The 13,469-nt window shown below is 38.8% G+C and overlaps 1 protein-coding gene across 1 annotated transcript in view; it reads left to right on the top strand.

Moving 5' to 3' along the window:
• Positions 1-13,469, top strand: part of asah2 (N-acylsphingosine amidohydrolase 2) — a 73,658-nt gene that overhangs the window by 18,824 nt on the left and 41,365 nt on the right. Inside the window, exons 5-9 of the mRNA XM_028793419.2 lie at positions 1,186-1,362; positions 3,286-3,413; positions 8,576-8,653; positions 8,752-8,872; positions 9,038-9,163. Coding sequence (XP_028649252.2) covers positions 1,186-1,362; positions 3,286-3,413; positions 8,576-8,653; positions 8,752-8,872; positions 9,038-9,163 — 630 coding nt within the window. The remainder of the gene's footprint in view (positions 1-1,185; positions 1,363-3,285; positions 3,414-8,575; positions 8,654-8,751; positions 8,873-9,037; positions 9,164-13,469) is intronic.

The following is a 13,469-nucleotide window of genomic DNA, read 5'->3' as shown; positions in this document are numbered from 1 at the left end:
GCCTGAAGGGATATTTCTTTGTCAACGTCCATACCATATAATACAGTGACGGCCAGTCCAGAAAGCTAACCCGCTTGTAGTGTTATGTAGGCTTGCTACAATACTATTGAGATAGCATGGACCTAAATTGTTTAGGTATTTTATCAGCACTTAGCAGAATCTTTGCCTTCAAGAATTCCTGCTTCTCTGAAGATAAAACGGGGTTGACCCAATACTAGACATTATTACCTAATAAAGTGGTTCCCAAGGGTATCTGTGAGGGTATCAAGCCATATATTCCCAGACCTTCTTCATCATGCAGCAGCGCCATTGCAAACTTAGAACTGTGGCAGCGAGAGCTTTCACCTTCACTTTCAACTGCTTTAGAAAGCTGCTTACAACTCACTGTTTCAATGAACTTTTAAGGAGTCTAACATTTATAGAGATCTTCTGCCCTCTTTTATTCAGATTTTGCCTGTGTTATTTGATGATGTTTTATTCTATTATTGTTACTGATGCTTTGTTGTATGTTTCATTGTGTTTGTTTTAAATTGCCTTCATTTTGTCATCTGCTGCTCACCTTTAAATTATTTTCTATTCTATTTTCTTGCTTGATAGCTTTGTAGCACTGAGGTAAGCACACTGATTTCAAACCCATCGGTCGGTTGCCCTTCCAGTTTTGGGGGGTTTGAAACAGACGTTTTTATGGGTAGATGTGCATCCTTATGACAGCCTCCTTTAGTTGCCTTTTGCAACATGCTGCTGGGATGGCAGTCTTATTTTGACCTCAGGTGACCATCAGCAAATAATATAAGCACAGACATCATTGATAAACGTTCCACCTGTTTCTTGTTGACTTGTTCCGTCTATTGACTTGGCCCAGGATAGTAACCTAAGGAATGGTTTACACAAATGCCAAAATAAATAAAGAATTCCCCTCAAAACCTAGACACAAACTGCAGTCCAGGATATCTTACACTTCAGATGTAGTCATCAGTTTTTTTTCTGGAAAAATTCAGGATCACAAAAGCAACTGAAACATGTGTGATAGATGGGGCATCGAAACCAGAGCCCACCTTGAAAGGTAATCCATTCTACCTTACACACAAACACACATGGGAAATGGAATAAAATCCGACAGGCATTTACACACTTTAAGTAAAAAAAAAAGACTTTAGTACTAATTTTTTTTGGTTTTTCTTGCAGGTTCTGAATAAATTGCAAATGAAATACGGCCACCTTTATAGTCAAGATAATGTAGTGCTGAGTGGCACTCATACACACTCGGGACCTGCGGGGTACTTCCAGTATACTCTGTTTATGCTGACCAGTAAAGGCTATCTGAAGGAGTCCATCACAGCCATTGTCAATGGGATTGTGGAGGTACATTAAGTCTCTTGACTTTGGGGTTAAGGAGAGATATTCTTTGCAGTGTCCATGAACATACAGATTTTGATGTCTATTGTAAAAATTTGACTTTTGCTTTTACAAATGACCATGGATCCACAGATCTTTATTTTGTCGTTAACAGGAGTTCTTGTTTTTATCTTAAATGTTGTGAACTGGCCATGTCTCAGTTTCTACGTTAATGAAATTTACTATTGCCATGATTATGTTTATGCTTAGCTAATGAGATCCATCTTCTGTTTTACTGTCTTTTACCTTGTTGTGCATGCTTTTTTTATCCATTCTTAGCTTGTACTCGGTGAAGAGGCATACAAGAATACAAAGTGAATTGAACTGAAAATGTAGAAATGTAATAAGGAGGGAACACAGAGGAAAAGGTTTGGGGATCCACCCCATATATTGCAAAAGATACCATATATACTCACGGATAAGTTGGGACTTGATTTTACCGTATAATTTCTGGTATTTTATAATGTCGTCGTATAAGTTGAACGTGGAAAACTCACACTATTGGTCCAAGAAATTATGATATGCTAACGCCCACCTGAGAGAGTAACCACGGAGCACACTGCCTTTTTTTTCTATGTGTTGTGCCTAAGTGACCACACAGTAATACCCAAACTATTCTGAAGCGACGTTTGCACTGATTTGTGTTTTTTGTATCTCACACCCTCATGCACCTTTATCGTAAGAGCATCCCTTATCTATGATCAAAAGAAAATATGAAGCTGGTTTTAAATTAAATGTCGTTGAAGTAGCAAAAGAAATTATTAACTGCGCTGCTGCAACAAAGTTCAATGTGTCTGAGAAACTGATGCGAGATTGGAGGAGGCAAGAAGATGTAAAAAAAAAAATGTAAGTGTCGCATTTCTGAACAGGTATATAAGTCGGGGTCTGATTTTATGATCGATTTTTCAGGTTTCAAGACTTGTGAGTATATATGGTAAACACAGCAAAACAAATCACCGAGTAATCACAAAGGACTGAGTCTGAATAGAGCTTTTATAGGTGGTGTGCAGGAAGAGGCGGGTCTGTGAGGGGAGTGGCGGAAGTGAGATCAGTAGGAGGGCGTGGTCTGGACAGGAATGTGGAAGTTGATGTCGGTTTAGCTGGGTTTCCCTACTGACGATCTCTCTAGAAGAGAGAGAAAAGAGGTTAGTGCACTTCATCAACCCCCGAGCTGACCTCTTACCCTCAGTTAAGCTCTTTGACTGCCACCTATGCACACGTGTGTGACTACCTTTCAAATTCACAATCTATACAACATCATCCTGCTATTTGACGACCTAAAAATCAAACATGTGTTCTTGTGTCTTTAATATACAAAGGTCAAACAGAAAATCTTAACTCAAACCAAAGAAGGTCATTGGCAATTCTTTAGCAATAAACAGTACCTTACGGGTTAGTCACTTCAGGGAGAAGAAGACCATGTTAGAGAGAGTGAGATTGGGAGCATGCATTGATTAGATAGATAGATAGATAGATAGATAGATAGATAGATAGATAGATAGATAGATAGATAGATAGATAGATAGATAGATAGATAGATAGATAGATAGATAGATAGATAGATAGATACTTTATTAATCCCAATGGGAAATGATTACAGCGTGTTGCCGCACCCACAACATGGTGAACCACCTGAGTTGAGAACCAAATGCAGGCGTCCAACGGGTGACACCTCAGCACCACACTGAACAGTGTAAGTTTTTTTTTTTTAATGGTGCCTGTAGTGCCAATCTTGCCATCAACACCCAAGTTTTCCCTGCCAAGTCGGAGGACCTGCTTGCTGGGCTGGACATTTTAGAGGCTCATGATTTAAATGTGTTTTCTGTTATTCCCATGCTTGCTATACAATTCTTTACCTCCCTTTTGCTTTTGTGTTTCTGTTGATTTCAGAGCATTGATCGTGCTCATGATAATATGAAAGAAGGTAGAATTTTCATTAACAAAGGAAGAGAAGAAACTAGCAGTTTAAACAGAAGTCCTCATGCTTACCTGAATAACCCAGCAGAGGAAAGAAAGAGGTATGTTCTATGCTTTTTATTAATCAATTGCATGTATTTGTTTTCCTTGTTCATTTATTGAGATCATAAACCAGCTGGGTGAGACAAAAAGAAAAATTTAGAGACCAAACCAGGATCCATGTGAACTGGAAGACTGATGAAAAGAAGCAAACAATTTGGACGTAATGCTCAGTTCAAAATGTTTGTTTCTCAGTGGATGCTCCCTTTAAATCCATCTCTTTCTCTCTCTCTCTCTCTCTCTCTGTCTTTATCTTTTTATTTCCATGTTTTTATTTGCTCTTGGTTCTTAGACAGCCTGACTGCTTTGTTAAAACATAAACAGGTAATACAAAGACAGAGTGAAGCTCGCTTTGGATAACTGCAGCTGGAAAGTGGTGCTAGGTGTATTAAAACAGAGTTAAGCTTAGTAGAAGTTTAAGTTAAGCTCGGGAGACGTCCCGCACCAAAAAAAAGAGATTGCAGCCTCCCAGACTTGAATGGCAAAAAATGGTTTGGGTCCTCCTGAGTAACCAACAACACTATTACTGAGGCCACTTTTCTTACAGAATGTTCTGCACAAAGCTGGGTAACACAGTTTTTAATTGTATATCATTGTTTTCTAAAACTTGTGCAGAACCCATCCCCCCCCCCCAACCATCTTCTTGGTTTATTTTTACATGTGGAGGAATCCCCCTATAAAAACTGAAATTTAGTCCTTATGATAACCCATCCTTGAAACAAGGCTTGGTGTGGCATAAAATGTGGTATTCAAAATAAATATTATGATAGTTCCCTTAAGGTTAGGTGCCAGTGACACACGTACAGTATGGCTGGCCTATCCTGTGCTCTCTCATTTGTGTTTTAGCAGTTTGGTAGGCGGTAGAATCCTGCAATGCAAAATACCGGCAATTCTTTTTACCGCCACCATCTGGGATGTTCATTAACAAAGGCTAACTCAGCAAGAACTGTAAAGTATGAAATATTTCAAGTTGAAGTTTTTCCTATTTTTGTAGTGTATTCTTTCAGTTTTTTGTTTGTTATGAGTGCTGGCTCACAGCACTGTAACAAGTTCACAGGTAAATGTAGTACTTTATAAATTACTAATTCCATAATGAATATACATACTGACACAGATATTTTTAAACATACAGGAAGGAAAAGTAATTTTCGAACTGATTAACACAAAATACAACCTAACGGTATTTGTCCATTAACTTAATTGCTATACTATGAACAACAGAAGAGAGGAAAACTAAAACTCAGCAGCATCCTTTGAGAAAATAAACCTCTTGAGGTTCCACGGTCAGTTATAAGACACAGTCAGATGCAGTCAGAGTCCTGGAGACCACGGCCAACTGGCTGCACGCCCCCTTCTGAGCATTTGTCCTGTGTAAGTCTGTGCTGGCCTAGTTTATTGGCCTAAGAATATTCTGTCAGGCTGACTGAATTGACCTGGTGTGACGGGTATTCACTGTCATGAATTAGTGTGTTGAACTACAGGTAGCTGCTAGAGGTATTTAGCAGGAAAAAGCCTTACAAAAATGGAAGGGTAGTTATGAAGAGACATTTCCTATGCTTGTGAGTCTATTCCCAGTTTTGCTGTCTACTCTGTCGACTTGCCTCTTATTTGCCTTTAATAAACTATTGTCTCCTCTATTACTGTATGTAAAGCTGGTTATTCCTAAAGATTTGCCTGTATACTGTTTATTGCTATATACAGCATCACAGTAAAATTGTATTTTGTGCCCAGAGCCATTAGACTCTTTAACTCTTTCCAACAGGGGCAGGGCCTGGTTGAGTTCTGGGCCTGATGATACTTCTCTGCTCATAAGATATATTAGCTGTATTAGCTATGCACTACATCTGATCTCTCACTTCCTGGTCACTATTGTATGACCTTTTCATAATGTGCCACTTTAAACTCTGTGATGGAAACCGGGGCATCAGCAAACCCAAACCCCAACACAAACACACAAGGACAGTCCTGGGTTCAAATTAAGGTTGATTTATTCACCTAAATCCTCTAGTCCAGGGGTCGGCAACCCGCGGCTCTGGAGCCGCATGCGGCTCTTCAGCCTCCTTGTAATGGCTCCTTTTGGCCTTGACAAAAAAAAAACAAAACATGAAAATGAATAACGGCAATTTCTTAATTTAATTTGTATATAATATATGTAATATATATAATGTTTATTTACTACTACTACTGTTATACACTTTAACATCTAATTTTTATTTTTATTTTTTATTTATAATTTGTCAACTAAAATATGCGTCACATCTACGTCTATAGCCCTCGCCTTTACCTGCAGGTGGCTTCTGGAGTGTGCGACCCCTGCACTAACCATGAATAAATCCCAAAAATGAAAAATCCCAGAAGAGAACAGAGAGTTTAATTCTGCGTGGACAGAAGCATTTGCCTTCACCGCCAACGACGCTGGCTTACCGGTGTGCTTAATATGTGGCGATAAATTATCGAACAACAAAAAATGTAACGTTGAAAGACATTTTCGAAACAAGCACTCAGCATTCACTGAAAAATACCCAAGTGAAGATAAGCGAAAGAGAGCAATTTCGGAACTGCAACGGAAAGCTGAACAGAGCAAACAAAAAAAGTGGATCACTTCTCCACAATCAACTACAGCTGCTAGTTTTGTGGCAGCTCAAGAGATCGTAAGGAGGGGTAAGCCGTTCACAGACGGAGAATACATGAAAGAATCGTTCATAAAAATATCAGAGCATCTATTCTCTGACTTTAAATGTTTTGGTGTTTGAGCGCATGATGACAGTGTTTGCCAGAGATGTACAGAAAGGTACACTCTCTCACTTCCCCTCCCTGAGAGAGTTCAAAGCAGTGAACATTCACATAAATTGTGATTATTTCCACCGTACAATTATTGCAATGCAAGCTGCATTTAGAGAAAGATTCAGTGAGTTCAGAAAGAAAAAAAACACTCTCTCCTTCCCTGGACATCGACCCATCCCTGCTGAACACATCCGCATTCACAGGAGTAAGTAAGCCCGATCTAGAAATTGAACTGGCCGCATAGCGGATAAAGATTTATGGGTGTCCAAGTTCAAATGCCTGACAGCGGATCTTGAAGAAGTCGCCCGTCAGAAGGCTACTCTCGCTAAAGAGCACAAATGGAGTGATATTGAAAACCTCCCCAAACCCGACAAACTTGTTTTCAATACATGGAGTGCCATTCCCGAAACATATATGAACATGAAAAAATATGCATTTGGAGTCCTGTCCATCTTTGGCTCAACATACTTATGTGAGCAAGTTTTCTCAAGAATGAACTAAATAAAGTCCAAATATCTCTCCCACCTCACACATGAGCCTGCAGTCCTGTGTGAAGGTCAAAGTCACATCGTATAGCCCCGACATAGAACAACAACAACAACATTTATTTATATAGCACATTTTCATACAAAAAGTAGCTCAAAGTGCTAGAGATGATCTGCAGCGAACTTCAGAAACAGAAGTCACATTAAACAGGTGAGAACAATAGCATTTAATAGGCTAATATTTTAAAAAAAACAAAAAAAAAAACACATTTATTTCAGACCCGGAGCTGATGTAGGTTTTTTTGTATGTTCAGGTGCTTCAGTTGATTGCTGGCTGAGAGGGAAACCTGAAGAGGATGAGAGCACACTGAAATGGAATTTTATGTTTACTTTTTTAAAGCTGCTAAGCTACAGCTAAATGTTTTATTTATATTAAAGTGGGCTAGTTTTTTATTTTAATTTTATACAGGTATAGGAAGGACTCAAATAGGCCTGCAGAGTTCAGTTAAATTTATTTCAAAGTAGGCCTACACATGCACACTGCACTTCTGTTTGTTGTATTCCGTGGTTGTAACATGTAAAATCTAAAAAAAGATTAAAACTTTTAAAAGTTTATAAGCTGTGTTATGTTTTGCGGCTCCAGACTATTTTTCTTTGGAGGAAGAGGGGGCAAAATGGCTCTTTTGATAGTGAAGGTTGCAGACCCCTGCTCTAGTCGAATTGCAAAATTCATAATTCAGTGTCTGCGGTGGGTTGGCACCCTGCCCAGGATTGTTCCCTGCCTTGTGCCCTGTGTTGGCTGGGATCGGCTCCAGCAGACCCCCGTGACCCTGTGTTCGGATTCAGCGGGTTGGAAAATGGATGGATGGATGGATAATTCAGTGTACCAGTACAATTTCTCTCACCATCGCACTGCCCACCTCCAGTTGAGTGTTGCCTCTCTTCCTCCCAGTTCCGACTCACCTGGCCAAGGGTGCCAGGGCCCTGCCCGATGGAAGCATTTCCAGATCATATGGAAGTCCATTACAGCAAGGAACTTATCTCCCTGCAGTGCTCTCTTGCAGCACCCAGTGAAGTCAGCAGGGCTGCTCTGCTGGACTAGATTTCCCTGCATGCCCTAATGTCTTTCCACCGGGTACTGATATCTGCCACTGCTGCCATCTAGCGTGCTGGGGGAATAACCAACCCTCAGCAACATCTTTTCTTTTCAATGGGCTGTCTGTCTATCCTTTCCGATCCCTCCTTCCGGGTCTGCTTCTTCTTTCCTCCCCAGCCGGGATGCTTGTCTGCCTATTAGGACTCTCCTGTCTGCGTCAGCAATCATCCCCTCTACTGGCTGGGATGCCCATCCTGTCCATGTGGGTTCTACAACATGTTACAATGTCAGCTTAAGCCATGTCACTTTATTTTATTTTATTTTACTTTAATATTAATGTCACTTTATTATCTGTTTCTTTAATATTAGGTGCCACCTGTCTCTTAGGTAGTATAGCATTATTTGAATAATTCTCATTGCACTGGTATTATTGTATGCACCAGCTCATGACTGCATTATTTGTATAGTATTTGTTATTTGTATAGTGTGTACTTAAATGTTTATATTTAACTTGGTATGATTTTTATCTACTTGTTCTTAAATTTCCCTTGGGATCAATAAAGTATCTATCTATCTATCTATCTATCTATCTATCTATCTATCTATCTATCTATCTATCTATCTATCTATCTATCTATCTATCTATCTATCTATCTATCTATCTATCTATCTATCTATCTACCTACCTACCTACCTACTCTGGCCTATTACTATGTTGCTATAACAAAGGACTTCAGCTTATCAGGTTATCTAAATTAAAATGATCTGCTTTGAAAATCCTATTTGTTCACATTTTTAGGTATACATCTAACACAGACAAAGATCTTATTGTGCTAAGGTTTACTGATATGGATGGCGATGGCATTGCAGCACTAAGGTATAGTAGGCCTGCAGATTCACCTTACTACTTACAGGTGGAACTGTGCATCGCATTTCCAGTTTTGTTCTGATTTTTCTCATGCTGGTTATCTGTAGTTGGTTTGCAGTTCATCCTGTCAGCATGAACAACACCAACCTTATGATAAGCAGTGATAACATGGGTTACGCATCTTATCTCTTTGAAGAAGAGAAGAATACCGGCTCACTTCCTGGGGAGGTATGGACATCTAGAAATTGAAATGCTATTATGATCCAATGGCTGAATCTGTGCAGTTCTTCTCTGCTCACTGCTACCATATGAATATGCCTGCGGTCTGTCTGAAATGCACCCACTAATTCATCGACATCCACTAAAGGTGTAAATTCCTCTTGATGTCTACAGGGACCATTTGTTGCTGCATTTTCATCTTCAAATTTGGGTGATGCTTCGCCTAATACCAAGGGGCCTCATTGCATCAACACTGGAGAGTCATGTGACTCACTCGACAGCTCATGCCCAGTAGGCGGGGTGAGTACAACATCTTACTAATAATCAGTATTTGTCTGCACAATTATAAAGTGTGTTACAGAGCAACATACACGATTATAGTGCAAGAAGAAAACATGCAACCTCTACACAGAGTGAAGGCACAGTTAAGTTGATCAGTCTGTATTTTATATTGACCATTAACAGCAGACACATTGCAATCTGCTTTGCAGAACAAACAACATTAAAATATAACATGAAATATCTTTACGAGAAGGATCTTTGCAAGTCAAAACGTTACTGTATTACCAATAATGAGATATGAACAAGATTAGAATATAAAATAGATCAATAAATTTAAGGTAGAGCCTCTGACATGAATCAGTGTGAATTAGAGTGGGGTATGATGGTATCATAGGGTACAAGATGGGCTAATACACAGGAAATATACATAAAAGAGTGAACAGATGGGTCTTGAATCTGTGTTTGAACATCAAGACAATTGGACTACAGCCTGGAAGAAATTACATTAAGTAGGAGCTGCAAATTTGAACAATGTCTTGCTGAATTTTGTGAAATTTTATCCTTGAACTGTAAGATGGCCAGTAGCAGCAGATCACAACTATCTAGAGCAGGGGTCGGCAACCCGCGGCTCTGGAGCCGCATGCGGCTCTTCAGCCTCCTTGTAATGGCTCCTTTTGGCCTTGACAAAAAAAAAACAAAACATGAAAATGAATAACGGCAATTTCTTAATTTAATTTGTATATAATATATGTAATATATATAATGTTTATTTACTACTACTACTGTTATACACTTTAACATCTAATTTTTATTTTTATTTTTTATTTATAATTTGTCAACTAAAATATGCGTCACATCTACGTCTATAGCCCTCGCCTTTACCTGCAGGTGGCTTCTGGAGTGTGCGACCCCTGCACTAACCATGAATAAATCCCAAAAATGAAAAATCCCAGAAGAGAACAGAGAGTTTAATTCTGCGTGGACAGAAGCATTTGCCTTCACCGCCAACGACGCTGGCTTACCGGTGTGCTTAATATGTGGCGATAAATTATCGAACAACAAAAAATGTAACGTTGAAAGACATTTTCGAAACAAGCACTCAGCATTCACTGAAAAATACCCAAGTGAAGATAAGCGAAAGAGAGCAATTTCGGAACTGCAACGGAAAGCTGAACAGAGCAAACAAAAAAAGTGGATCACTTCTCCACAATCAACTACAGCTGCTAGTTTTGTGGCAGCTCAAGAGATCGTAAGGAGGGGTAAGCCGTTCACAGACGGAGAATACATGAAAGAATCGTTCATAAAAATATCAGAGCATCTATTCTCTGACTTTAAATGTTTTGGTGTTTGAGCGCATGATGACAGTGTTTGCCAGAGATGTACAGAAAGGTACACTCTCTCACTTCCCCTCCCTGAGAGAGTTCAAAGCAGTGAACATTCACATAAATTGTGATTATTTCCACCGTACAATTATTGCAATGCAAGCTGCATTTAGAGAAAGATTCAGTGAGTTCAGAAAGAAAAAAAACACTCTCTCCTTCCCTGGACATCGACCCATCCCTGCTGAACACATCCGCATTCACAGGAGTAAGTAAGCCCGATCTAGAAATTGAACTGGCCGCATAGCGGATAAAGATTTATGGGTGTCCAAGTTCAAATGCCTGACAGCGGATCTTGAAGAAGTCGCCCGTCAGAAGGCTACTCTCGCTAAAGAGCACAAATGGAGTGATATTGAAAACCTCCCCAAACCCGACAAACTTGTTTTCAATACATGGAGTGCCATTCCCGAAACATATATGAACATGAAAAAATATGCATTTGGAGTCCTGTCCATCTTTGGCTCAACATACTTATGTGAGCAAGTTTTCTCAAGAATGAACTAAATAAAGTCCAAATATCTCTCCCACCTCACACATGAGCCTGCAGTCCTGTGTGAAGGTCAAAGTCACATCGTATAGCCCCGACATAGAACAACAACAACAACATTTATTTATATAGCACATTTTCATACAAAAAGTAGCTCAAAGTGCTAGAGATGATCTGCAGCGAACTTCAGAAACAGAAGTCACATTAAACAGGTGAGAACAATAGCATTTAATAGGCTAATATTTTAAAAAAAACAAAAAAAAAAACACATTTATTTCAGACCCGGAGCTGATGTAGGTTTTTTTGTATGTTCAGGTGCTTCAGTTGATTGCTGGCTGAGAGGGAAACCTGAAGAGGATGAGAGCACACTGAAATGGAATTTTATGTTTACTTTTTTAAAGCTGCTAAGCTACAGCTAAATGTTTTATTTATATTAAAGTGGGCTAGTTTTTATTTTAATTTTATACAGGTATAGGAAGGACTCAAATAGGCCTGCAGAGTTCAGTTAAATTTATTTCAAAGTAGGCCTACACATGCACACTGCACTTCTGTTTGTTGTATTCCGTGGTTGTAACATGTAAAATCTAAAAAAAGATTAAAACTTTTAAAAGTTTATAAGCTGTGTTATGTTTTGCGGCTCCAGACTATTTTTCTTTGGAGGAAGAGGGGGCAAAATGGCTCTTTTGATAGTGAAGGTTGCAGACCCCTGATCTAGAGCATAACATTAGAAAATTCACGATGAGAAGAGGCCTTCGAGTCCAATGAGCTCATCCATCATAGTCATCTAGAGTGCCAAAATAACATCAAGTCAAAATTTGAAACTCTCTAAAGTCCTGCTTTCCACCACACTACTCGGTAGTTCATTCCATGCGTGTATGATTCTTTGCATGAAGAAACGTTTTCTAACATACCAAATCTGTCTTTAACAAGTTTTCCAGTTTTCAACCATGTTCCTACATTCTTCTTGCAGAATTTATTTAAAAGTAACAACTGGGATCTACTGTACTAATTCCTTTCATAATTTTAAATATTTCAACTATGTCACCTCTTAATCTCTGTTTGATTAAGCGGAAAATATTCAACTCCATCAATCTCTCCTCATAGCTCAAATCTCATAGTCTCTCAGTCAGCTTAGTTGATCATCTCTTTGTTGTAACATGAAGATCAAAATTGCACACAGTACTCCTGGTGAGGCCTCACTGATGTGTTATATAATTTAAGCCTATCCTCCCTTGACTTGTACTTGTCACATTGTGATATTTGACCTAAATCCCTACTAGCTTTCTAGATCACTTCCTGGATGTAGACTGTGAGGCTGTATATTGTGAAGACTCCACTATGACTCATCGGTCCTTCTCATAAGGTGTAATTTCAAGTTTCAGACTTCCCATTGAGTATTCAACTCTAACATTTTTATTTAGTATATGTAATATTTACTTAAATTACATTTTATATGCCATTGAACTGCTGAATCCTATATTCTGTCCAAATCCCTGTGTAACAATTCATTTGATTCTACATTATCTGAACTTCCACCTAGTTTGATACCAATTACTTAACCATCTTATTGATTATATTCCTATCCAGTTCATTTATGTCTACTAAAAAAAGCAGTGGCCCCAGCACTGATTCCTAAAGGACACCACTATAACATTACCAAATTCCCAAAACGTTCCTCTTACCATTACCCTTTACTTCTTGTGTTTGAGGCAGTTTTGTACCCATGCACAGACCGCACCCTGAATTCCCACTTCTTTTAATTTGATCACTTACTTTTCATGTGCTCCCTTATCAAAAGCCTTCTGAAATAATATGCACCTCTTTGATCATATTCTTTAGTTTTTTCAAAAATTATGCGCCAGGGGTTTATTTATGTACTTATTAACTTATTTAAGCACTCGAGGATAAATGTTATCTGGTCCTGGAGATTTGTTTCATTTCAGCCTATTTAATCCAATCAGTACTTCTCCCTCTACAATTTCCACCTCCTTAGTAGTCCCTTCTACTGTTAGATGGTCATTGACTTCTTCACACATTAAAACTTCAATAAGCTGCAAGTTCAAGGCATTTGCTATTCCACTGTCTGTATTTTCTAGCTCACCTTTACCACCCCTAATACTCTTCCTCTCCTCCTTAATTGTTTTTAACTACTACTAAAATATTGAAAGAATCTTTTTAATTCATCTTTCACCTTTTTTGCAGTATTCCTCTCCAACTGTCTTTTAGCCTTCCTGCTATCCTTTCTAACCGTTGCTCTCAGGTTCACACTGAAGTCACTAGTCCTACATGCCTCATACATTTTTTGTTCTTCCTTTTTAGCTACCGTATATACTCACATATAAGTCAGGTCTTGAAACCCGAAAAATCGATCATAAAATCAGACCCCGACTTATACGCTCGTTCAAAAATGCGACACTTAAATTTTTCTTTTTACATCTTCTTGCCTCCTCCAATCTCG

This window comes from Erpetoichthys calabaricus, chromosome 2 (assembly GCF_900747795.2).
Source record: "Erpetoichthys calabaricus chromosome 2, fErpCal1.3, whole genome shotgun sequence".
Classification (NCBI taxonomy): domain Eukaryota; kingdom Metazoa; phylum Chordata; class Cladistia; order Polypteriformes; family Polypteridae; genus Erpetoichthys; species Erpetoichthys calabaricus.
Note: the sequence above shows the minus strand (reverse complement) of the source record. Positions and strands in the feature narration are given on the sequence as shown.